The sequence below is a fragment of the Protobothrops mucrosquamatus genome, unplaced genomic scaffold (genome assembly GCF_001527695.2).
Source record: "Protobothrops mucrosquamatus isolate PMUCROS unplaced genomic scaffold, P.Mucros_1.0 scaffold194, whole genome shotgun sequence".
NCBI lineage: Eukaryota > Metazoa > Chordata > Lepidosauria > Squamata > Viperidae > Protobothrops > Protobothrops mucrosquamatus.
Window position 1 is genome coordinate 80,913 of NW_015386550.1, and position 26,272 is coordinate 107,184.

The window sequence follows — 26,272 nt, forward strand, 5'->3', positions numbered from 1 at the left end:
ATCTTCATAAGTATTTGGAGGGGTTATTTAGCATTAACATCTGTACTTTTTTGCTTAGGAACCTGCTAATAGCAGACTACCTCCTCACTTGATTGCACTTGATTCTTCTCTGCCCGGGTTTTTTGATGATGTTGGTTACCTAGACTTGCTGCCATGTCGTCCTTTTGATACTGTTTTCATTTTCTACATGAAGGCAGGCCAAAAAACAAACCAAGAAGTAAGTAATAGGCTGATTTCTTGTAGTTTGTCACCCGCTACAAAGTATAAGAATGTGCTGAAGAGTTCAACAATAATTTGGAATTCAGTTGGAAATGAAATCATTCAAGATTTTATTCCACAATAATTTAAGTTTATTTTACAGGCTGCAAAAAATTATACATAACTCTTATTTTATTTCCACAATTTTTAAACTTTCTTTCTTAACCTACCCTAATTTTACTTATTCAAGGAAAGAGGTTATGTGGGACATTGGAAATGGTGTTTTAGAACTCATTTGACAATTCTTAACTACTGTAAGACACAGAAACTTCTTTAAAAAGCAAAACTGTTTTCAGGAACTAAATTCTGTATTAAGTAATGTGTTCATAATATTCGTAAGTAATATTATCAATATTATAATAGTTGAACAAGTTGTGATTTATTAGGCCAAAACAAGCCTTATGTCTCTGCATTCCCATAATTTTTCTAGCTTCAATGGTTTCATTAAGCCAATATTTCTTTTGGGGTCCTGAGAAACATATCAAACCTGTGGAAATCATATCAAACCAGGATATGAGAAATATGGTTTAATTAACTGATATGAGTGCTGAGACTGGGCATCTGTAGGGACTTCCATGGGCATAATTATATCTGCTTTAGACATTTTGTAGTTTGAATAGATGGCATAAATCATTCCAGTCTATATCTCTGGATGATACAAAGTACGCATATAGTATGCAGCTAGTCTTATTTATCTTATTTATTGTACCAGTCAGATTGCTTGATTCTTCAAGGCAGTTATCCTGGATATCTTAAAAATGCAAAAGAAAGTGCTGATTTCCACAATAGTGTTAGTAAGAAATTGCCTCTATATCTTTTCGGGTTTTTTCTGCTATACTGGTCTTTTCTTCCCCAGATTTTGAAGAACGTAGAGTCTTCCAGAAATGTTCAACCACACTTCCTAGAGTTCTTGCTATCTCTTGGATGGTCTGTTGATGTGGGCAAGCACCCTGGATGGACAGGACATGTTTCAACCAGCTGGTCCATTAATAGCTTCTGCGATGAGGAGGAATCAGAGCAAGGTGAGGTGTTTTCTTAGGACCAGGACAGAGTGACTTACTGAAATAGATCAATTTTCCTTCCCCCATCATCTCCATTTTAGCAAGGTCTAGGTGGACTGAATAATCTTAGCAGAGAATTCTTTGTGGAGGGCAAAAATAATCATTCTGCAGTGATCTGGGAAGCTCAGAATTACTCCATTTCCTCACACATGGATTTAAGCATTTGGAGTGTCCTGAGACAATTGCTCTTCTCGTGCTTATGTTGAGATAGGTACATCGTCCATAGAACTTTAGGTGCAGCATATAAATTCTTTTTAGTTACTCAAAAAACAAGTTAATCTTCAAAATATTAAGAGGACATAGTTCTTTTAATAAAGCACAGAACAGGACTTGATTTTAATTTTTCCCCTCTTCTCAGATGAAGTAATCTGTTCAGAAGACATGGGAGCAAATATTTTCAATGGGCAAAGAAAAGTGTTGTATTATGCAGATGCTCTTACAGAAATAGCTTTTGTTGTTCCTTCGCCTGTGGAGTCCTTAAGTAAGTATACTGCTTATGTCTTTGTTCTTATAAGTGATTGAGAAATATTTCAGCATTTGATTAGAACTGCCTACTGCACTGCAGAAGAACTTGACACATATGAAAAATATGTGATAAATTCATTTTACTTTATCACTCTTAAACTGGAACAGAATTTATTTGTTTTCCTCCCTGCTGCAGAAAGCCATAGTGCTTTTAGCATATTGATACATTTTCCTGTGTTCAACATCCATTTCTTTTGCCACTCTTTTGTCATTATCTCATAAGATTTTAATATCCACCCACTTCTCGTATGAAATGTTAAACATATTTTAAGGGAATTCATAAAATATTCAAATATGGAATAGAAATGTTTAGGCTACTTTATTTTAAAGTTCTGTGGCATGTCAGTAATATACAAAGTCTCTTTTAGGGAAAACATAGAATTAGCATATATGCAGAAATGTTTCCAGATAGTTACAGGAACATCTTCTACCTAAAATTCTGTCAAGTTGTTTCCAGTCAAAATTGAGAAAAACTGAACTGGATCACTAAAAGTTTATCATTCTCTTTTGTTCACATTTTATTTGCACAGTTATAACTGAATCAGAAATCGCTATTGGTTGGAGACTAGGGAAATTGTAGGGCTCCAAAATTGTGGGTTCTTTCTGCACTTGAATGAATGAGCTACCTGGAAAACCACTGTTAACATTCAGAATGGATTTGGAGTTGATGACCTTTTTGTTTTAAGAAACTTCTTTCTTTTGGATTTCAGCAGATTCATTGGAAAGCAATGCCTCAGACCAAGAAAGTGATTCTAACATGGATCTCCTTCCTGGGATACTAAAGCAGCAAGCACTGACACTTGAGCTCTTTCCCAATCATACAGACAATCTCAGTACTTCACAGAGGGCAAGTTTATTCTGTGTGAACTTTAAATATAAGTTATAGCTTTTATATATTTCTTTTTCCTAGCATTTTTTCCTGCAGGTGGAGGGTCTGTTTTCCCCCTCAAATCAATCAAATGATGATCAGTTGGCTGCTTTAGGAATTGAATGACCAGCTTTTGGCCAGAGCCTGATGTTCTGGGTGAGAAAGAGTGCCTGGCCCAAGGTTTTTATATCTAAGGCAGTAATAGAATTGACCATCTCCTGGTTTCTAGCCTGGAGAAGTGTCTTTGGGTGGCATACAACAATCCAATAAAACAGTAATAAATGAAACAACCATTACTTCAAACTATTATATAATAATTATTAAAAGAATCTTAAAAACTATAAATCAAGAAAAGAAAATAATAGATAGAGGGATGTTAAATAATATTAGAGCCAACTCACAAATTCATCTATCACCTGGGGCACCCAAGCTTGCTGGCATATCCAGGACTTGAGGGACCTTCAAAAGGTCAGGAGTAATGAGACTGACTTCATTTCTGTTGGGGAGAAGATACCACAATGAAGTGCCATAGCAAAAAGGGCCCACCACTTAGGGCCTGCCAAGTGTAGCTCCCTTGATGATAGAACCAATATTATACCCATTCTGTTGGATCTGGTGAGACGGGTTCCCAAACCATGGCCCACTACCAGGCCATGTTTGGAACCTGGCCACGGAAGTGGTGTATGAGCACGTTCACATGCACTTGTGCAAGCAGTGTGTGAGTGTGTGCACGTTCCATTTGTGCCTCCTGATCGTGTGAAACCATCCCCCCTCCCCCCACTGGGAGATGACCCAGGGCAGTGATGGCGAACCTTTTAGAGACTGAGTGCCCAAAAACTGGCCCCGCTCCACCCCCTGCCCCGCCCCCATCCCGCCTGCCCACAGGGCCACTTACCACCTCCAGGGCCTGCCGCAGATCGCCCAGGCAGCCCAGCAGCACCATTGTGGCCATGCCCTCTGCCCACGTCCCACAGCATCAACTGTGCGCGGTGGGGTATGAGGGCAGAGTCTTGTCTACGCTGCCTGGCTGCCATGTCCTTGGCTGCGCTGCTCCGTACAGGCCACACTCAGGGGTGACTCTCCTCCAGGGAGGCTGCTGGTGAGGAGGGGGGTCATGGGAGGAGGCAAGGTTGGGGCAATGGCACGTGTGCCCACAGAGAGGGTTCCGAGTGCCGCCTCTGGCACGCGTGCCAAAGGTTTGCCACCACTGACCCAGGGCATGATTGACTGTGAGTAAGGTCCCTTAATCCAGGAACTGGCACTACTGGTACATGATATGGAGTTATGCAAAGGCCCTCCAACTGTCATCTGCTCCTTAGGAAAGAGTCATGAGTCCAGGAAGTCCCCCAGATTGTGCACAGGATCTGTTTGCAACCCAAAAGATAATAGTGTCCTAGAACCAGAAAGCCTCCAAACTAAAGCCACTCAGTCTTGCCAGGGTTCAACTGAAGTTTGTTGTTCTCCATCCAGACCCCCACAGTCTCCCACAGAATTTAATAGATACAAGTCTCCACTGTAATTTTATCATAATAATGGCACCAAGGCTTTATCTTCTTCCAAACACTTTATTTATCATAAGAAAATATCTTAGTGCAATATTTTGTAGCCAGTTGGGTATAACATAAATTAGTCTTGGGAAGAACTTCGTTTCACAGAGATGTTTATTGCTAGTTAATTGATTCATAATAAGTTATATGTTGCTGAAATGTGTTAATTTCCTTCAGAGTCTTAGAGCTGAATACATGCTGCTAATTTTGATTAATAGGCAAACATTTGTTTTTGTTTTTATACATGCAATAGCTCAGTCCAACTTCCAGATCAAAGAAATTTCCACAAGGTCGGGCTATTCCCCCAATGGGACCTGAAACCAAGGTGTATGTGGTTTGGGTTGAACGCTATGATGACATAGGTACGTGAATCTCAGAATTTTATTACAAATATGGAAGGAGAACTTCCTTCCTTTCCTTCCTTGTAAGCCTTAGGCTTTTCTGGTAATTTCCCATCCAAATTCTCATCAGGTCCAGTCCTCTTAAATTTTTCTGAAATTAGAATTACCGGTAACTAGCTACCACTATTTGCAATTACAAATTTGATGTAGTTTCCAGTTATTATTTTTGTGTTTTCTTGAAACTTTTTATGAATTTAAAAATGTATTTATTGTTGTTATTTAACCTTAGATTATCCTTGTCTTGCAGAGAATTTCCCTCTCTCTGACTTTGTTTCAGAGACTAGCACTGGAGTAGAAACTACAACAAATAGCAGCACTTCACTGAGGTATGACTTAATTTCTCTACCTTTTCGGTGACACTGTTTCTATGTGGGCATAGTTCACATCTGTTCATATGCAACCTGGGAGCTAGGCATTACCACATCTAAGTCCCAACCAATAAATTGTGATAAACAGGCATAAGTCAAGCCTATATGGAGGGAAGCATGTTTACTTCACTTCCAAATATATTTTTCATGGTGTGGGCAAAATACTATTCCCTAATGACATTTAAAGTTGTTGTAGTTAACATCTCTTCCTAATAATTTTGGGTTTTGTGCCTTGGCCACACATGAGTTCTGGTTCTTAGGTTTGCAGCTTGCTTCTGTTAACTCCAACTTTCCTGTTGATATTTGTGTATATTAAGCCAGCCAATCCATTTGCTGTATAGCTGGCATCATTTTAGAATACTGTCTACATTTGGTCTCCTGCTGACATTTTTGTTAAAATGTTTTATTTTTTTATTATTTAAAAATTGAATCCTTCAAAATTTGGCATCAAAACACAATTGCTTTGTTTATACATTTAAATGTTCATTGGTTTTAGCTACTTATGTGATTTTTAAGGTCTGCTATTCCTGAAAAAGAAGTGCCAGTGATTTTCATCCATCCCCTCAACACTGGATTATTCAGGGTAAAAGTACAAGGAGCTACTGGAAAATTCAATATGGTTATCCCTCTAGTGGATGGCATGATAGTTAGCAGAAGAGCTCTAGGTATGTCTTCTATTAATATTTGACTATTAATTTACTACCTTTGAATGCAGCATTATTACTAAAGCTTTCTGTTACATTAGCACTAGGCTACTTCTGATTTGGAAAAAAAATCAATTCTTCCTTCTCCTTGTGTTCAAGCCTCTTTTTCAGGCAATATTCCAGCAACAGAGCCAGATTTTAATTGTTTATGGGGGATTGGTTGGAAGAACAACATATTGGTGGTATACTTTCATATCACGTTGGATATCCTTTCTCCCAGTATTAGGGAAATATTTACCAAGGAGATGTGGAATAAAGTGATAAAAGACAATCAAGTTGGACTTGTACTAATACTTTTCAGATTTATTGCTTACAGGTATATATACTAATAATGTTCCTAAAAAAGGTGGTAAGATCTTCTAATAGTAAGAGATCTACTGGAGTATTCCAATAAACTCAACTTTCTGTCCAAAGTATAACCTCAAGTCAGATATGCAAGGCAATCTAAATGTAAATAGAATTGGGAGCAGTGAGGATTCAGATCCTTCATCCTTCCCATCCTGGTCCTCTTAATCCTCATTACTCCTTAGGTTTTTGCAGTATTGGAGATTCCTAATCTTGGAAAAAAAAATAGCCAAGTATGGGAGCGTAATCCCATCAGTATATGGGTTTAATAAATAAATATTAAATCATAATAATACAACCTACCGTGGCAGAATTGGGTGATATGGAAACAGAATCCAGGGTTGGATTTTACCTCTTGTCATGGTAGCCATCATTGCTGGATGATGATGGTCAGCAATATTAAGAGGGCAACAGGTTCCTTATTTTCAGCCCCTTTAAACTAAGATAAGTCTGTATTGAGAATGAAGTAATTAGACATTGAAATTGTTAATTTTGTAATGGAAAGAAACAGTTACATACTGCATCTCCTACACGTATCATTGTTTCTAGCAAACAAAATGGTGTCTATTATTTACTGTTGATGTTTTGGCTAGACATTCAAATTGTTAGAATAAAAATGGAAGGATATATATATATATATATTTCCTGAGTGAAATATTAACTTTGTTCCTTTTTTATTTAAGGATTCTTAGTGAGACAGACAGTAATAAATATTTGTCGAAGAAAAAGGTTGGAAAGTGACTCATACAATCCCCCTCATGTCCGTCGAAAACAGAAAATAACTGATATTGTCAATAAATACAGGAACAAACAGCTGGAACCAGAGTTTTATACCTCTCTTTTTCAAGAGGTTGGACTAAAAAACTGTAATCCTTAAACCAGGACCCTTTTTGAACAATTAAATTGCAGCTTGGTATCTGCAACGATGAAATAAAATCTTCCCACTTGTGGACCTCTTGTGTAAACAAACCACATTCTCAGCATGACTTCTGCTTCTACTGCAAGAAAATAAGGAGGACTTGCTTTTGGCTCCAGTCCTGCAGTCCTTCTGAGCACATCGCCACACCTTCAGATGCTACAGAGGGAGAACCTTTGATAATGAAGTATTATTTATTAATAGACAATATAATGGATGTATATCAAATAGAAGGTTAACTACACTTCTCATGATTTCCCATGTTTGCAACAAAAAAAAAAATCGGATTCTGAGCATAGAATTAACACATGGTTTCATATTGGTTTCTCTAGCAGATTAGACGTAAGGGCAAATTATTTCAGATAAACTATTTGTGCATTTGTCTGCTCGGTTTGCTTTTCCTTTTATGAGCATCTAGCCAGAAAATTATATTTGGATCTTGTCCTCTACTTTCAAAGCCATGGACTGGTTGCTAAATGTTTTATCTTTGTAAATTGTTAATGTCTATGTCTTCTGCTGGTCTGTCCAGAAAAAAAAACCTTGGACCTTTGGTTTAAGAGAGGGGAGAAGCAAAAATACTCTTTGGAGTAAAATGGCACATTTTGCTCAGTGGTTAGTTTTGAAATATATGCCTCGGTGTATGTGTTGGTGACATCTGAGCTATCCACTACAATGTTTGAGACACAAGTAAAACCCTTGTTATAGAATTTGGTACAGTTGGATGTATGTTATGTGTATAAACATACATACACTCACACGAAAACAAGCTGGTACTTGAAACCTAAATTAAAAATTTTACAATTATGCTTTCACTCATTTCAATTGAATTCAGGACTTGGCAGGCATTCCCTATCTAATGACAACAGAAATAAAAAAACATGTTTAATATGAAGTCATAAAATTGTTGAAATAATTAGGCTATCTACGTATTTCAGAAGAGTTACAACTCTTTAAAAAAATTGACATTAGAAGAGATGATTCTGTCAGAAACTGAGCATTCATGCTAACATACTCTCCTACCCCTGGCCTAATGACATCATAACACCTATTTGTACAGAATACATGTCGCATGATGGTTGAAAGATTATTTTCCTTCACTTGCATTGACTGTTGTGTTCGATACTACTAGATGTTAACAGGACCTACAATTTTTGGTGGATGTCAGAATGAACTTCTTATAATGTCTATAAGCCTTGAAAATCTTTGCATAGTTCTGAGGATGATAAATGACTGAAGTAGACATAGGGTAGGATAGAAATGCTTTTAGATAACTTTTGTTGACATATCTAAAAATTAGCCTACGCGTGTTGTAAATAGAAATATTTTTCCCCAGAGAATATCCAGAATACTTCAGGGACAAATCTTTTTGGGAGTATGGGTAAGCAATCAAAAAGATTCTATGAACCTGGATTTAAAAATATTTTCGATTGGTTCAATAGAATGTAGCTCTTAATAAATATATCAGGAGATATCTAGGCCAGCAAGAATTCACTTCCTGATTTTCCAAAAGAATTTGGTGCTTTGAGTTTTTTGTTTTGTTTCTTTTTTTTCAACCATCATAATAGAGTATAAATCAGAATATTTTTGGTTAATTATATAGAACCAGAAGCTGAAAATTAAACACTTTGCCCCAAAGTCACTGGATTAACTTCATAATTATCCCAGAATATTTAGGACTAGTCACTTATATATAAAGGTGATTAACAGTCTAGTAACTCTTTCTCTGTATTGAACAAATTTGATTTAGAGAATAAATCTAAATAAAGAACCATAATATGCCTTGGAAACTTAATGTGGAGCTCATGCAATATTTTGGTTTTAAACATAATAATCTGCTGATTTACTTTGATGAACAAATGGCCAGTAATCATCTCTAGGAAGTGAATCTTTATGTGTTATATCGTTAGACCCTTTCCATTCTAAAATTAATTATGATAAATTCCTTTCCTACAACAAAGTAAACAAAATATGAATATTGATTTTCTTACTCTTGCTGGCAACAGCTAAACCTCTTGCAAAACACTTCATAAGTTGTGCCTTTCCTTTTTTATATCCAGTTATACCAGGGTGCATGGCATAAACTTAAAAGGAAACATGTATAATGAAGTTACATATGAAGATTCCTTTTTTGATCCATATCATTCTAAATATTGATATGTAAAGAGATACTTTCTGGAGGAGGAGGTGTGCAGCAAAGCTGTACTCATCCAATTTGCCTGCAAAAGTTATTTTTTTAACTATTAAATTTCCAAGGAAAAGCATTTTGGGTCCAAAAATAATAGTGGGAGTCTTTTATTTCCTCTTTTATTTTCTTTATAGTAAGGTTATGCCAAAGAATGAATAGCATCCAAGTGTGGACCAATTTGCAAAAAGAGAAGATGAAAAAGTTTCTAGCTATGATGACTGTGTATTTGTGTGTGTAATACCTACTTTGCAGCTGGTATACAAACTTGGTAATGAGAATTGTTCACTTCTCAATATTCTTTTAAGAGGGATAATTTGTCCTTTAATGTTACAAATTGTGGCATTTTTGAAGAGAAAAGTAATCCTAAATAATAGTTTTTGAACAAGATTGAGTAATGGACAAGATGGCTGCATTGAATTAACAGGGTGATTATTTTTAGTTTGGTAGGTCCAGGAGCATCTATTGGAAAATAAGGACATTCAATAAAATTAATTGCAAATTTTGGCAAGTTTTGTGGTTCTAAGGCAGGACTAGAACAGAAAATAGCAAGGCTAGTGAGGATCCTGAAATATATAGGCTTTTATATAGCATATTTGATACTGAAGACTTGCCAATATTAATGCAGTGCATGAACACTAAACTTAATTGTAGACTTGCTTAGATACTGTTTAGCTCTATAAATTGGCCAGTCACATTTATTTCCTAGATTAAATGGCATGACCAATGCATGGCTACCACAAAACCTATAACAAGTGTTGAACAATTGAGTGTCTGCATATACACATCAATTGCTGACATAGCTATAATTGCTTGAATCAAATAGGTATTCTGGACAAACCGATTAGTTAATATGATTACTAATGACCTGTTAAATCATCTTGAATTAAACAGGTTAAAAAAATCTACAATGGCTTTTAAACTAATTAGAAACAGGGTGTGATTTAAAATAAGTTGCCTTAAACTGTCCATTCAGATTTAAAGATCTGTAGCTCAGTAAAATAAATGTTAGTCTGTTAGACTCTTCTATGAAACCACAAGAAACATTTTGCTTATAAAGGGGTTCCTCCTCCCCCCCCCCCAAGTTTCTTTTTCTTCTGCATGTCTGAATTTATCCCCTGGCTTGATTTGACTTAGACTTCAGAAAGCTCTCAAGTAGGCAAACTGCCCTGAATCTATATGCATAAATCTTATTTAAATCTGTTATCATATACAAAAGGTCTTGGTGTTAAGGCCTCTATGTGATACTGCTGATAAAAATGGTAAGGCAGAATATGCAACAGAAATCTCATCAAACAGCACTGAGTGTTTAAAAGAAATGTATAAGGGCTTACTTTCACTGCATTCTCTCAGATAATGCATATGATGTGGTCCTCTTGTACAGATGCTGGTTGTCTGTTTTCCATGTATAGTTGAGAAGGCTTCCAAATGCACTGGTAACTTTCTATTTTCTGTGCAGAGCTGTTGATTGATTGCAATAAAATGTTTTGTCTAGACCTCTCAAAAATAGTTGCATTTGAAAATTTAATTTTGGGATCAACTGAGATTTCAGACATCCTACATTATTAACCTTCTTCAAGCTGATAGAAGGTACTTCCAGATGTTGCTGGACATCCCATTCTGGGAATCCAACACTTCTGGAGGGCATTAATTTGAAAAAAGTTGTTTAATATAAATACATTCAGGGTAGCCATTATATTTCAAAATTTTATTTTGAATACCATTACACTAGGTAATTAAAAAGAATGTAAGCTTATAAAGCAGATGGCTTTTCTACCATTACCGCTGCTTGTTTCCTATTATCATTTCGTTTTGTATACTTTCATTCCAGTCTCTTTATGAGATACAATATTAGGGCTACACATATTTATCCTGTCTACTTCTGTCGTAAGATGTTGTGCTTACCATCCTTTCGATACATTATTATTGGTATAAGTTGAGCAAGAAAAAAAATGCAATCTTCATAGCACTTCCATATAAAAGGTGTCTGTTTTAGTACCTTCAACAAAAAGTTTTCACTTAATAAATATAAAGCCCTTTTCTTCAGCGGATTTTCAAGTGTTTATTAATGTACAGCATAAGGAGGGAACCGAAGGGAATCATGTTTGAACTGAGTAGCTAATCTATATGCAGAGCAGCTGGGACACAGCTGTAGGAAAGAGCTTGTTTCCAATCCTCAGAACTTTATTTGCTTCAATGGGTCGTGAACAGATAGAAATGTCTTGAGAATTGGACTGTCCAATATGTGAAATGGCTTCCCAGTCAGGAAGCATACAATTGTCATGCAGCTGAATATTTGGCACAGGAAGATTATAAGACTACAACTTAAGATGAACAGGGAACAAAAATAACTGTGAGTTCACAATCATAAGAGGGTATCTTTGACAAAGTGCTTTGAAAGAGATGGCCTAGATACCATATGCTTAAAATCATGTACAATTATGTATAAAGTTCTATATGTTGCCAAGACATGATTTTTTGTTCTTGCTGTATTTTCTGTAAATAATCCTAGCACTAAGTTGTAAAGGTAGACTGTAAATACAAAGATGTGAAGCTGTGCTCCTCCTCTGTCTCTAGTATTTTATCTCTTGTTTAGAGAAGGCACAAAGGCTTGTTTGTATTTATGCCAACTCCTTGTCCAGAAGAAACACATCAGATACTGAATGTAACACAATTAGTCAAATAAATTTTAAAGATATTCTTATGTATTCAACTGGCGGTCTTTAGTTTATGTGCTCTTTTTCCCATGGGGAAAAATTATCTTTCCCATAGAAATGGTGTAGAATTGTGGTGCTTTAAGACATTACAGGTAACAGCAGTCTAAAAGCTCAGTGTTGCAGTCTTAAATTTGATTCCTTCTTGATTTCAAGCATCTTTCTTGTCCAAGGAGGTTTTTAGGTAGTCCTCAACTTATAATAGAGCCTGGAATTATGGTCATAATTATGGCCATGTGAATGAAAGTATTTTTTCAGTCTTTTTTGAAGCAGTTGTTAAGCAAACGCTGGGGCCATTAAGTGAATGCCATGATAGTTAAGCAAACCCATTCATTTAAATTCCAGAAACTAGCAAAACACGTTGTGGTTACATCACCGCAGAATGTCACAAGTGGTTGTAAAGCTGACCTGACAACATACAGTCACATGACTGCAGGAGTCAGTACAACCATTTATGGCAGCCAGAGGTTATTTTACAGGCCTTAAAATACCCTTTCCATGGCTGTTGTAACTTCAAATAAAATCCCTGGTCATTCAGCAAGGACCTGTACATGTAAGCCAAGACATGTTGTTGTTACATTTAATATAGCCATCCACTCTATATTACTAAATTAAAACAATTAAAAATTTAAAACAAAACACCTCGGAAAAAACATTAAAAAGCACTACAACCTTCTCTCCCATCAAATTAACTCCAGGCCTGGGACCAAGCTAGCATATATGATATACCTGTGCAAAGGCCCTCCTGGCCACAGCTGCTATCTGCTCTTCTCAAATGGAGGAAGTACAACTCTGTTCAAGACCAATGATGGAGATCTCTCAGGCTACGGTCACAACAGCCACTCGGGTTAAAGTTTGTTCCTCCCTGTCCAGACCTCCAAACACTGGTCATTATCTCAATAGCTTTCCTTGCAAAGCTGGCACAGATATCAATCTGGGTATTATCAGCATGCTGTTGGTACTGAATCATGAACTGATGGATGACTTCACCCAGTGGTTTCATCTAGATGTTAAACCCTGCGGCACCCCACAAGTGTGCAGCCCTGAGCATAATCTCTCCCATCAACACAGCCTGGAATTGAGCACTGAGGAATTGAATCACTGCAGCATAGTGCCTCCCACCCCCAACCCCCACAGTTGGTCCAGAAGGAAACTTGTTGGCAGAACTGAAAGAAATCAAGGAATGTAAGGATGAATGTGCCACCCCTATTCTGACTCTGCTACAGGTCATTGACAACTGCAATCAACATTGCCTCCACACTATACCTTGGTCTGAAGCCCAGACATGTTTTCCTCATGTTTCAGTCCCTATTTAAATCAAGTCATCTAAGGTGCATTTTGAACTGAAAAATTCAATTTTTTTCCGATTGCAATATCTTTTAAGAAATTTTTATTTTCAAGAACGTATGCTAGTGATAGTACAGTGAGATAGGTGGCATATAGATTTCACCATCATTTTAGTCATTGTCTATCCACTGCAGGATGGAGGCCTCTTCCGCATGTTTCCAACCCATATGGTACTGACCTGTCTTTTGCCAGTTGGGCTCACAATACTTGCTGATGTTGTCTATCCATCTTGTTTTAGGTCTCTTTCGTTGACGCTTTTTGTCCAGTGGAATCCATTCTATGACTGCCTTGGTCCACCTGCCAACGGTTCTTCTTGCTATGTGACCAGCCCATTTCCATTGCAATTCTTTTACTTTCTTGATTATATCGTATACTTTCGTTTGTTCCCTAATCCTTGTGCAGGTCTTTCTGTCTTGTCTTGTAATGCCAAGCATGTATCTTTCCATGGCTCTTTGCGCCACTTGTAGCTTTTGTATCGATTGTGAGGTTAGTGTCCATGTTTCACTGGCATATGTTAGAGCAGGTAGCACAGACTGATCAAAAAGTTTTTTCTTCAGGCATTTTCTTGAAAATTATGCTTAGCTTGCCGAATGCCTGTCAACCACATTTAGCACGCCGTTCAATTTCCTTTATTGTATCACCTTCCATTGAGATCTGTTGGCCAAGGTATATGTAATGGTCTACTACGTCTAGTTCTTCTCCAGAAATAAAAGAAATTCTTTTTTTTGGTGAATTTATTAAACATAACCTGGGTCTTTTTCAATTTGTTTTTTTTTAAGCCAAATGATTCTCCTGCTTTGTGCAGCTCTTGTATGTGTCTTTGTACTCTTCTGGGTCCTGTGAGAAGAAAACATCATCTGCAAATCTTAAGTGATTTAAATAAGTGCCATTGATTTTTATTCCATCTTTTGCCCACTCTAGTTTGTGATTTAATAAATAATTAAATATAGATTTAATAAATAATAAATAGAAATATAAAATAAGAATCAAAAATATAACAATGTGCTTTCAATTTTTTTTACAGAAATATATGATGAATCGTGCAATCTACAGACTAGAGCACAGGTGTCAAACTTGCCGCGTCACGTGACGTGTTGCGACATATTGCGACTTTTTTTTTGCATTGCTGGAGCTGGGGTGGGCATGGCCTCTGTATGATTCAACTGGCCCATGGGCCGGCAGTTTGACACCCCTGGACTAGAGTAATCATAAATTTGAAGAGGCTGAAATCTGTGGAACAGATTGCAGCAGGACAAAAATTGTATAATTAAATTAATTAAGGAATAATGCTCCTTGGAAGAACTCTGTCTTGGTTACTCTTTAAAATCACTATAAAGGGGAGGGAGAGCCATCTGAACTCCAAAAGCAAAGCAACCAAACAATCAATTGCTTGAAATTTCCCTTTGATCTCCTTCCAGGAGGGAATTTTCTGGGTGGGTTGATTCTTCTTGAAGCAGGTAACCTAGGCTCTAAGGTAGAAAGGACTTTATTAGGTTAAAAGCAACATTTTGCAATTGCACTTTGGAACTAGCAATAACAGTGTTATATGACACTTGCCCACTAGTAAGCAGGCTGGATTCAGTACTGCTTCTTTCAGATAATCTTTAAATATAGTCTTCAAAGGCAGGCTTGCAAAAAATAAACTGCAGTAGTCAGTCTGTGATGTGAGGAAGGCATGGATAAATACTGCAAGGCCACACATTCCAGAAAAGGACACAATTAGCAAACCAGCTCAACATAGGCATTATATCTTTCCCACTGAGGCATAGGGTACACCTATCTCTCTAGGACAGACATGGCCCCGCAAGCAGACTAGTAGGAGGAGATGATTAAGTATGTAGTGGGGAGGGGTGAGCTGAAGCAGCGGCAATGCCAGAGAGGTCTGGGGGAGAGTCAGCTGGAGCTGCGATGTTGCTGGGCTCTGCTGAGGGCTCCAGCTGATCGGGACTTCTGGCGGCCTTGGGGGTGGCTGGCAACCACACGCAGTCTTTGGGGGAAGAGTCAGCTGAAGCTGTGGGGCTGCCAGGGATTGGCGGGGACCCCAGAATCAGCACACGCAGCTCCAGCTGATAAGTGCTGTGTGAAAAGGCCAGCTGGGCAGTGAGTGAAAGTATGGGGGAGGAGAGGAGAGGATAAAAAAGGAGAGGTTTTGGCAGAAAGGAGGAGGAGTGTGTGGGGGGGGAGAGAGAAAGCAATAGGGAGGAGATGAGAGTTGTCGGTGGGGCAAGCCTAAGGGAGAAAAGGGGACAGCAACTGGCTCTTTGAGGGCAATCATAATGCTGATGCTGCCCTCAATGAAATTGAGTTTAACAACCCTGTTCTAGGAGGATCCAGAGGTCTAGGATTCAATCTGCTTGCTTTATTCTCTATATCTTAATGGAAAGCACTGAAATTACAACTGCTGCTGCCTATATGATCCATTTATCTGCATGACCCATGCCTTGGATTTCTTTCCCAGTCTGACTCAAGCCCTGTCAGAAGTTACTGTGCATACCCATCTAATAGAAGATAAATCCAACCTTCTAAGTGTACTTTCTACAGCTGCTTTTTTTAATGTTGTGTAGTTGTGTGGCTGATTCCAGACATTGTACAAAGCTCTCATATGCAAACCTTAGCTACTGATCTCCCACTCTTCTAAATTATTTATGTTCATTGTTAGAAAGCAACTTGACATCATCTCAGCCAGACTCACAGTTAATGTTTAATTAACTCAACCATAACCATTTACCAACTCATTACCAGAAAAGCTACAAGCAGGAGGTAGGCTTTAGCTACTAGGTATATCTTGCGTCTGCTGGTGTGGCAGATGGCTGTTGTGTTCCTTCCTCTGTTCCTTTGTTTCTGAGCCATTATATAGTTCATACTGCATGTGGACTAACTTGAAATCGTGAATTTTGAAGGCAAGAACAAGCAATCAAAGAAAAGAGCTCTGCTCTGTGAATCTCCAATTTTTAGTACTCCTTTTTGTCCCCAAAGCTAGAAGCTTTACATATAGCTATTAAATATTGATAATAGACTACAGTACTTGCAGGGTATGAATGCTCCCTTCAATCCTTTTGTCATATATACTATACTTTTTCAGTTAAGCTATATGTAATGCACTTTATACTAGGAATTTTTACACAGATTATGATTCTGTAGCAAAGCAGAATCTCCTTGCTACCAGGTTTTATTCAATCTCTCTTACATTATTATGTCAGAAACCAAACATTCCATAAGATTACTTTAACTGATATTTTTTTTATTTAAATCTTTTGCAGATTTGTCTATCCTGCTTCACTTGAGAAAGGATGCTTTTTTTCTCACTAATGCTCTGTTGAGTGCAAATGCAACGTTAGCTTCTTTTGAGACAGGAGTCTGCTTTAGTTTCTTCTCGTCCATGGATTTAACCCAGTTTGGCTTGCATCTCATGTTGCAAATCATGTAATGTGCAGCTCTGCAGTACCCTGACTACCAATGGCTATAGGTAATATTTATCTCTTTCTGACTACCATTCCAACTGCAGATAATTTAAATAGCTATTCTGCTGTGTAAGAGGCACGCACAATTAAATTCTAGGAATGTTTAGAAATCAGATTAGTTAATAGCACATGAAAGGATCACCAGGGACAAACTTTTTTGTATGGAGCCATTTTTCCCCAAATTAATTTGCACAGAGAAAGACACTGAGAAGAGATCTCTGCAGTGCTGTAGGAAGCACGCAGTTAGTCTTGACAAATCAAAGGGGGAGAATTTCTTCCATGTAGCCAACTCCCAGTTTTTCCTTTGCTTGTATCCAGTGATGCACAAAGTAACATTAATCTAAGTGCCAAGAGTTGGAGTTCTACCAATTCCCTATGTGTCTTTAGGAACCGAAGGCTGCTTGCTTTCCATAATAGAAATTTAGTTCATAGAGGGCTCAAGTGGCTTGCTTTTTGCAGTTTGGCATCTAATCCCCTTCACATAAGTTGTTTGTCCCCATGGAATTATGTCGGTTTGTGGCAGCTGTGGTATTCTCAGTTGTGTCTGGAATAAAGATCTGATCATAGTGTAAGGCAAGCCAATGCCATCAGTAAAAGCCTTGCAGAATTTAATTACTGCATATTTGTAAAAGTGACATGATAATTTACTAACGGTTTCAGATACTAACTAGCCAAAATGTTGAAAATAAAACTCTGTATGAATTTTCCAGCTGATCAATTTATATCCCACAAATATTCTATAATACCACAAATATAGATTGTACTAAAAAAAATACATGTAATTTGAGGTTTCTAAATTTGATACTAGTAAATATAAAATCATCATTTAGCCATTGCTAGCCTTTCTCCTTTTGCTGCAAGGGGAAAACATATGTGTAACTTGATAGAGCAGAAGGAACATCTATGTTTATCAGAAAAATAGCTTAACTGTAAAATGAGCTTCTGAACTAATTCTCAGTGTTATCTTCACAACCATCAAATCTCATCTTTAGAATTGTTAAAAAGTCAAGAACCACTTTGCAGCCTGTGGCATCAGATTTCTCTTAGAATGTAATTAATGAAAATGTTCTAAAATATCCTTGTGCATAATGGCCTTTGTTCAATAAGACTCTCTTCTGCCATGAAAGAAAGAAATATATCACCTTTAGTGTTTGGCTTCTCTTTACTGATGGGTTACTGGTAGGTAGAATTAAATATTGGAAGGGAACATCAATTTGGCTAAGCATACTACATTACAGAATTTGACGGTCCTCTAATGTCATCACATGTAGAAGGTTTAATGGAAGCTCTCTTGGTTAACTAAGTTGAATCTATCTGCAAAAGTATACATTTCATGACAGAAATGTTCATTTGGTTCACAATCTTGAAACAGTTTGAGCATTAATCTAGATATATAAGTTATTTTTGAGGTCATTTATTCTTTCTTTCCTTTTTCCTGGTCTGGTAACTGAATCAGAGGTGGGAGAAAGAAGATCCAGCAGTTTTCAGAGTAAAAACATTACAACCTTTTTCCTGGATCCTACATCATCATGGTCCAAGTGTGCAGAAACCAGAATCAGTCGCCAACAATTTCCTTTCTATGTAGAGCTAATTTGAATATGAAGATAGCCAGTTTTTAAAGAAATGATTCTGTTCCTGTTCTCCTGGGTTTTTTTTGTTTTTGTTTTGTTTTTGCGTTCATTGCATGCCGCATCACTGCCTTTTTTTCTCAGAGAGCCAGCGGCAAAGTAGAATACACATGCTGAGCACATGGATATCAAGGGAGTCGTTTCCATGGCAATAGAAATCATGTGACAGGAACACATAGAGACCCGAGAAAGCTGTCGCTTAGCAACCTTAATCAGATAAAAAGATCTCTGAACTTCTCCTGCTTGTTTGTGTTTGTGTTGCTGTTCTGTTTTTTAAAAATACTGATGATACTTTAGAAGGAAATCCTTTTTTTTCCAGCTGAGTTGTTGATTTATTCTTTAAAAAAGAGACTACCCTCAACATTATGGTCTGTATTATTTCTTGTCGAAAGGAAACAGGATTGGAATGGCAAGACTTTTGCCTTGAAGGCTTATCTAATGGAGTCAGGCATGAGGCTTTTGCGCTGTTTGGAACCAGAGCAGTCTTCCTGTTACAATATTTCCTAGCCAGGATGAAATATCAGGCTAAGGTTTTAAAAAACTCCATTTCTATTTTGCAAGGATGTATTAATAGCTGATAAAAATATTAGGCAATTCTTTTGAAACAGAATTTTAGAAGTAAAAGACTCCACAGCACAAGAGGAAAAAACAGGAGCAATCAATAACATACGGTGTAAGGACTATAATACCCACTATGTAGGACAGACAGGTAGATGACTAGGAGAGCCCATCCATGAACACCAACTAGTCAGAGGACAAGATGAAAACTCCTTAATCTAGCCACACATGGACAGACTTCACCATAGTTTCAACTGTCAGCAGCCTAGACCAAGCTATATCCTGGAAACTTGGCGTTCAGACAAGTTAGCCATCAGTAGACACATAGAGATAAACCACGTTTACACATCATTCAAAAGAGACAATAAAAAACTAAAAAAGAAACAAAAAGACCAGAATACATCCTCTTCAGTAACTAACCCTCAGATAAGGAGGGATTAATATCAGGTAAACAAGCAGGCATAATATAATGCCCTACTGAGGGAACAACCAAAGGGAAAACCACATCCCCACCAACATTGACAGGGCAAGTCCTATATAAACAGGAAGAAACACTCACTAGCATTGATGATGTCAGGTAATGAAACATGTGCAAACAACCGACCAAGCTCAGAGAGTATTAAAGTTTCCACAATTTGAAATTGTTAGAATTAGAACTGGCTTTTTAGATACCATTTTATAGGAAGGATTTTAATAACTATGGAGAGAAGTTTTAATATTCCATTTAATTCATATATTTTATTTATTTATTTGTATCACACCTTTATTATTTTTATATTTTACAAATAATTCAAGGCAGTGAACATACCTAATACTCTTTTCCCCTATTTTCCTTATAACAAAACCCTGTGAGGTGGGTTGAGTTGAGAGAGAGTGCCTGGCCCAGTTGCCCTTCGTGGCTAAGATGGACTTGAACTCATTGTCTCCTCTTTCTAGTCTGGTGCCTTAACCAGTAGATCAAAGTGGCTCTTTGATATTTGTATATTTGCATATCAAGACTAATACAAAATAGAACAAACTGTTTTATGGATCAGAAATATAGTTCTTAGAAATCAAAGTCAGCATGACTAATGTAAGATGAGCCCCCCAGGGGGCAGGTTTATGTGCCTAAGGAAGAAGAAATAATATTTTTTGACAAATCCTCTAAATGGCATCCTATCATGAGATAAATGTATTTATGCATTTATTAGTAATGGATGTACTGCACAATGGGCTGTTCTTTTCCTAAAAGGATGAAAGGTGCCCAGTATGAAACTATGAACAAATAGAACTGGTAATGTAAGAAAGAACCTGCTTTGGGATTTTATTTTTCTGTGGATTAATTTTTTATAAAGCAATAAACATATAATTGCATGATAAAGCAGATGGCATCATTCTGAATGACTGCCCTCTTTTAATCTCAAGTACTTTTCACTCCCACTTAATGCAGCACACCTGAGAAAGGACTGTTATGCAAAGCAGTCCCTAAGTGGAATTGCAACTGTGCTTATAAGATTTTACTTCAGCTTTGCTTTGCTTTACAAACCTCTGAAGGTCATAAATTCAAGGATTTGTTGTAAAGTTACTCTTTCATTACCTTTGTAACTGCAAACAGTTACTAAATGAGGCAGTTGCTAAATGAGGATTACTTGTACCAAGCTTCCCTACCTACATCATATCTTAGAGTATAGGAATTCCATGTGTTTTCTACATTTATGCTTTCATTGAACATCCATTTTGTTATAGCATAATACAACATGCTCCCATTGTGATGAGGGCCTCCCTAATAAAATTTAGGCTTATTAAATGTGATTTAAACAAGCTAAAATAAAATACACTCAAACTAATCACTGAACTGATTCACTTTATTAAGTGAAGGTTAGGATAAATTGGCATGAACTAAGGACATTAAGAAAGACATCTGCAGTGGGGGAGTACAAAAAAAAAGTCATGATGGTAGCCACAAGAATGTGACTGAAGCTCTGCTCAGTAAATCAAATCAATTGAATTAAATTAAATCAAATCATTTATTTACAGTTCCAGCCACAATAAAACACCGGTTCAGAATTTAACATACAGAAAAACCAAAGCTGAAATCATTAATAATGAGAAGAAGGTATTAACTGCCTGGTCATGGTTATTGCTACAAACTTGGCAATTTTTATAGTGGTTGACAAAGTTCGTTGTTGCAGAAAGCAGATAATACTCTCTTGATCAGAGAGACCTCACAATCCTGACAATCAGGTTTATCGGATACCGTGAATGGTACAGTATAACATTACATGGATTACTGACTCAGCCTTTGTATCCAAGCAAACATACCAATAGTTACTGTAAATATAGACTACTCCATTTACTGTGCACATCCTTTAAAAATGGCTTCAGAGCACCCATATGAAAGATCACTTTTCAGATCCCCAAGGCAGCTGCATCTTTTCCCAGGCTCATGCGGCTCTGCTCCTGGCTGCCTCTACATTCTTCACCACAGAGCAGCTGTGCTTAGATATGTGGGGACTGCCAGGAGGAGTGTCCAGAGCTGCCACACAACGTGGAAAAATCTGCCACTAGTTTGATTATTTGAAAAGAGATGCTTTGTCTGAACTGCTCGTTTCCAAGCATCTCTTCTGAAGGGGTTGCTCAGCCCTGTCTAGCTGACAAAAGCCCAGTATATGAGGATCTTTTGCTACTCAAATGTATATCAAGGAAACCAAAGAAGAAATTAGGCAGATGTTCAGCCTTAGATTGGCAACTATTTATTTATTTATTATTGTGGTTTTTAGTATCGCCTGTTCACCGCCCTGAGTCCCGTAAGGGAGATAGGGCGGTATATAAATTTAATAAATAAATAAATAAATAAAACATGTACAGGACATTTGCATCAGTGGGATTTGGTGATATATTCTATTGATCACTGCCATTTTTTAAAAATTAGCTTTGCTTGTTAAAATGGTAAAACATAAAAGAAAAGAGTCTATGTTAAATAATGGCTATACTAAGAAAAAAAACTCTAAATATGTTATGGTAATTAAAATGAACTAAACATAACTAAACTGTACCCTCACCCCAATTATCAAAAATCAAGATCTAGATAGTAAATATGCATAGCAATGTAAGCTTAATTTAACTGTTAGATTATTAATTAAATCTAGACAATTCTATGTCATCTCATGTTTATAACACAGAGGCTTTTAAAAATTAAACAACAAACTCATATCTTGGATTCATTTCTTAAAATCTGGATAATGACTTTCTGTCCAATTACATAGAATTATCCTCTTTCCCATGCCCCAAGCTCAATATGGCCAAAGCTTTTCATTAACAACAAATTCCATGTTTTAGAAATATAGTTCAACATCATGTTGAGATCCATAATGACAATTTCTCTTTCCCAAAATTAAATTAATGTAAGTATTGATTGGAAACCAAAGCAAAGCTATAACAGAATAAGAGCAAATCATATGAGTTAAAGAACCATCAAAAACATTACATTGCCACAAGGAAATTTATGGTCTTTCCTTTCAAAACATTCTTTGAGAGGTTCAATAGATCCAATTTAACAATTTCTGTTTATTTAATTTCATTTTTAAATGATACAAAATATATTTCACATTTTTAAACACCTAGATCTATTGCTTTTTCAATTTTTGCTTCCACATGTAAAATGTATGCAATTCTTGCAATTCATATTTTAATACTTTATAAAATTCAATGGATAGTTTCTCTTTAAATCTAATATACAGTATCTTAGACAAAAACTGGAATTGCAGATAAAACAAAGGCAACTAAAGCATCCAGGCCATGTGTGTTCACGTAACAACTTTCTTTCTTCTCTACTTTATTTTTTCTTGCTTGTTTACTTTTTCATATTTTTGAAATTTAATAAAATCATTTTAAAATGTGTTTAAAAACATTTAAAGAACAATTTTTCAGAGAAAAATCTGAAAAAAGATATAGTGAATGAAATGTAAAATATTAATACACAAAGGATTTACAAGTATCATAACATTTAAAATGTAATATTGTATTAATTAAATATATAGAACTAGTACATTCAATTGTATCTTAAGAAAAACTAAAAAACTAAAGCTCTAACATTAATATTGACATCATTGCTATTGGTCATTATTCCAAATAACCAATAGCAATGATAGAAAGAGAATTGTTTTTAAAAAAATAAATGTAGATATTGTATATCCTGAAGGCAACACATTATATTTATTCCAATAAATAGAATATCAGGGCATATAAGAACTACTGTATGAATATATATTCAGTATTCAGTATTGAGTACCAGTATATCTTTAATATTCTGAGACTAGCTAAAAGAAAAAGGCAATAGTTCAAAGAACATATTGAAGATTAAGGGGAACCAGGGACTTCCTTGTCAAGTGCCATAATGTAAGTTAATAGTTTGAAAGACAAATCTACTGGTGATCATTCTAGCCATGCGGTGAAGATAATCGAATTGTAATCCAGTAAACAAAGGTAACAGAAACTGATATCTTTTTAAAATCCACTTCATAAATTCAGTTTGAATTGGAAGTCTTTCCAACACCTGATGAAATTAGAATGGCTGATTCCAGTTTAATCACAGTCATAGCCATAATACTAATCAACAAGCAAATATTTTCAAACTCTTGTCATTTTTAATAAACCCAGACTGAGATGGGTGTATTTTAGATGGTATAACTTTCTGTAGTGTCTTAGTGTTAACATTTAGTGTAGTGTAGTGCCATTAATATTTTAGTGTGCATATTCAGTACACAAACCTCATCCCTAATCCTAACTCTATAGTTTGCATAACTTGTAGGATCTTTCTGAGGCCTTAATATTACTTTAATATGAACTTAATAGAAGGATGAAAGACATAAAGGCTAAATTATTGATGTAAATCTCCAATAATATAGGTTCCTACTATATTGTTCAGTAGGAAATTCCTTCAATCTGCAATCTCTTATAATATCAATATTTTTGCCCATATATATGTTTATTTTACTGAAAAAATATTCCCTTTTAATATCCCAGAAAATTAATAGCTTGCTATTTAGTTACAAATGTTTTAATTAATATAACTCAGCATAAAAATAAAATTATTAATACATTTTGGATGAATGGAACTTTATGAATCATCTTTAGGGACAGAACCACTTACCATATATCAAAATAATGTAGTATGAAAACAATGAAAGCATGAATAACTGAAATTAGATCCTGATGCTTCATTTAATACACCAGTTACAACTGATAGTAGAGATTCTTAGACCCAACTTTTATCTGTGCTTTTTCAGACTGTGTTAACCCAAGAGCAACCAGGGCTTTTTTTCTCATAGAACGCCCAGAACGGAGTTCCGACATCTTTTTTGGATGGAACCTTGTAGGGTAGGCAAGGCGGGTTGTATGACGTGTGTGAGTTCCGGCACCTTTTTTTTTTTTTTTTTTTTAGAAAAAAAGCACTGAGAGCAACCATAGTCCAAACATTATATGATCTATAAGTAATAGTACTACTCCCCAAAAGGAAAAAAATGGGATATAAACCTTTTCCCAAAATAAATCTATTCAAACATATTTCTGGGTAAAATGTATATCATGTGATATATAATAAACTCTGTTATATAAGACAGTTTGTGTAGTCAGCATCAGACATAAATTTTGTGCCGGGTAAATATTTATATTAAGTTCATAAACCAAACATATTTCTATACAAATAAACGCTGTAAAACCAAATGTGTAAAATGGGCTAAAAAGTGGGGGTATCTAAGAAACAAATATTTTTATAATAATGCAGAAACAAATCATTTGGATGACTTGAAACAAATGGAATAAACTGAACTTCCACAATCTGCTGTCAGCTGTTAGCGTATTAATTGGATGTTTATAGGACCTGAAGTCCAACACCTTTGGATGATAGCAGATTGACGCATGGATTAGAAAAATGTTTTTCCTTGGAGCAAATGCAAAATGAAACGTGTTTTTATTTTATTTTGGCTATCTAAACAATGACTAGGAAAAAGGATATCAGGTTGTCTAGAAAATGGCATTCATAAATGGCAGATAAACAAATGTCTTCCACATGGTCAATTCTGCAAGAAAATATCCATCGACTGTTCTGTAATGATAAGGATATTAGAACTCTAATATTAACAAGTGGCAGGTTTATCCTTTCTTAGTGGTTTTCAAAGCAATCTGTTAAATTTATCAACAGGAATAACAGTTCCTTTCTTTTAAAAAATATCTTCATGGAAATTTGTTTTATCAACAATTATAATGAAGTAAATTAATAACATTTGGAGGCAAACATAGCTCAGACTTCCTATTATGTAAAAAAGCAATAGAAGCATGTAAGTGCCCAATTTTAGAAAAAAAAATATATAAAATGGATTTTGATCTGATTCGTGTTAGTATAATTCTATTTATAACCCTAGAGATTTTGCCTACACTCATTGTCTTTGTTAAGTTTAATAGACAGAACTTGTTTGTATCTTTGTCTGTATCCATGAGTCTCAGCATCAGGGTACAGTATAAAGTAATAACTTTTTATCCTTCCATCACTGGAAGAAAAGTTTGCAATTCTGTGTCTACAGCAAGAATTATAAAAGGAATATGTCAATTAAGTTAGGAAGCATCCAGTTATCTCAGAGGGAAAAATGGGGGGGGGGAATACAGAAGGAACAAAGTGCATTTTTGAATAGCCAAGTATTGCCCTATGCATTTACTATTTGAAACACTTATAAAAGTTTAAATAAAGTATTCTCTGAGTCAAGTTCAAATCTTAATAACATGGATTACCATGGAATTTTCTTGGGAACAATATGAAATGATGACCACTGATTTCTTCTAAGGTGTGCATTTCATACTAACCTCACAAAGGTTAATCACACATAAACTGGAGAAAGGAGGGGGCTTGTTTCAGCCAAGTGCTGGAACCCACTGGAAGAGCTCCTGTATATTGGAAACAGTACTACTTTTTACGATATTGCATTTGTCTGAATAGTTCTAAATTCCCACAATGTTTAGGTAAGGGTAGTACAATGCTTCCTAGATCCATTGCCAAGAGTACCACAGAAAAGAAACTTAATTTTCATGGCTGACATTTATTTGGTAATATTTCTAAATCATGCAGTTAATTTTATCTAAAGTGCTTACTATATATGTGAGCCTGATTCAATATTATTATCTAATAAAAATTATATGACTGGCTTTCATGTTTTTTTCCCCAATTACACATTCAGATTGTTACCACTATGACCTCGCAGCTGTTGGATATTCTAAAATTAGCTATAATGATGCATTTCACTACAATAATTAATTATCTAAGCTGAGGAAATTGAGTAGTAGAGCTGGTGCACATGCTGCTAATTATCTTTTATTATGTTATTTTTTTTCTGTGCAAATAAAGAAATATTATGATAG

The 26,272-nt window shown here is 36.0% G+C and overlaps 1 protein-coding gene across 1 annotated transcript in view; it reads left to right on the plus strand.

Annotated features, from left to right (window-relative positions):
• Positions 1–7,269, plus strand: part of RALGAPB (Ral GTPase activating protein non-catalytic beta subunit) — a 65,866-nt gene extending 58,597 nt beyond the window's left edge. Inside the window, exons 23-30 of the mRNA XM_015813778.1 lie at positions 59–217; positions 1,115–1,280; positions 1,678–1,800; positions 2,555–2,691; positions 4,513–4,621; positions 4,908–4,986; positions 5,545–5,693; positions 6,761–7,269. Of these exons, the coding sequence (XP_015669264.1) occupies positions 59–217; positions 1,115–1,280; positions 1,678–1,800; positions 2,555–2,691; positions 4,513–4,621; positions 4,908–4,986; positions 5,545–5,693; positions 6,761–6,954 (1,116 nt within the window). The 3' untranslated portion in view covers positions 6,955–7,269. The remainder of the gene's footprint in view (positions 1–58; positions 218–1,114; positions 1,281–1,677; positions 1,801–2,554; positions 2,692–4,512; positions 4,622–4,907; positions 4,987–5,544; positions 5,694–6,760) is intronic.
• The last annotated feature ends 19,003 nt before the right edge of the window (positions 7,270–26,272 follow it).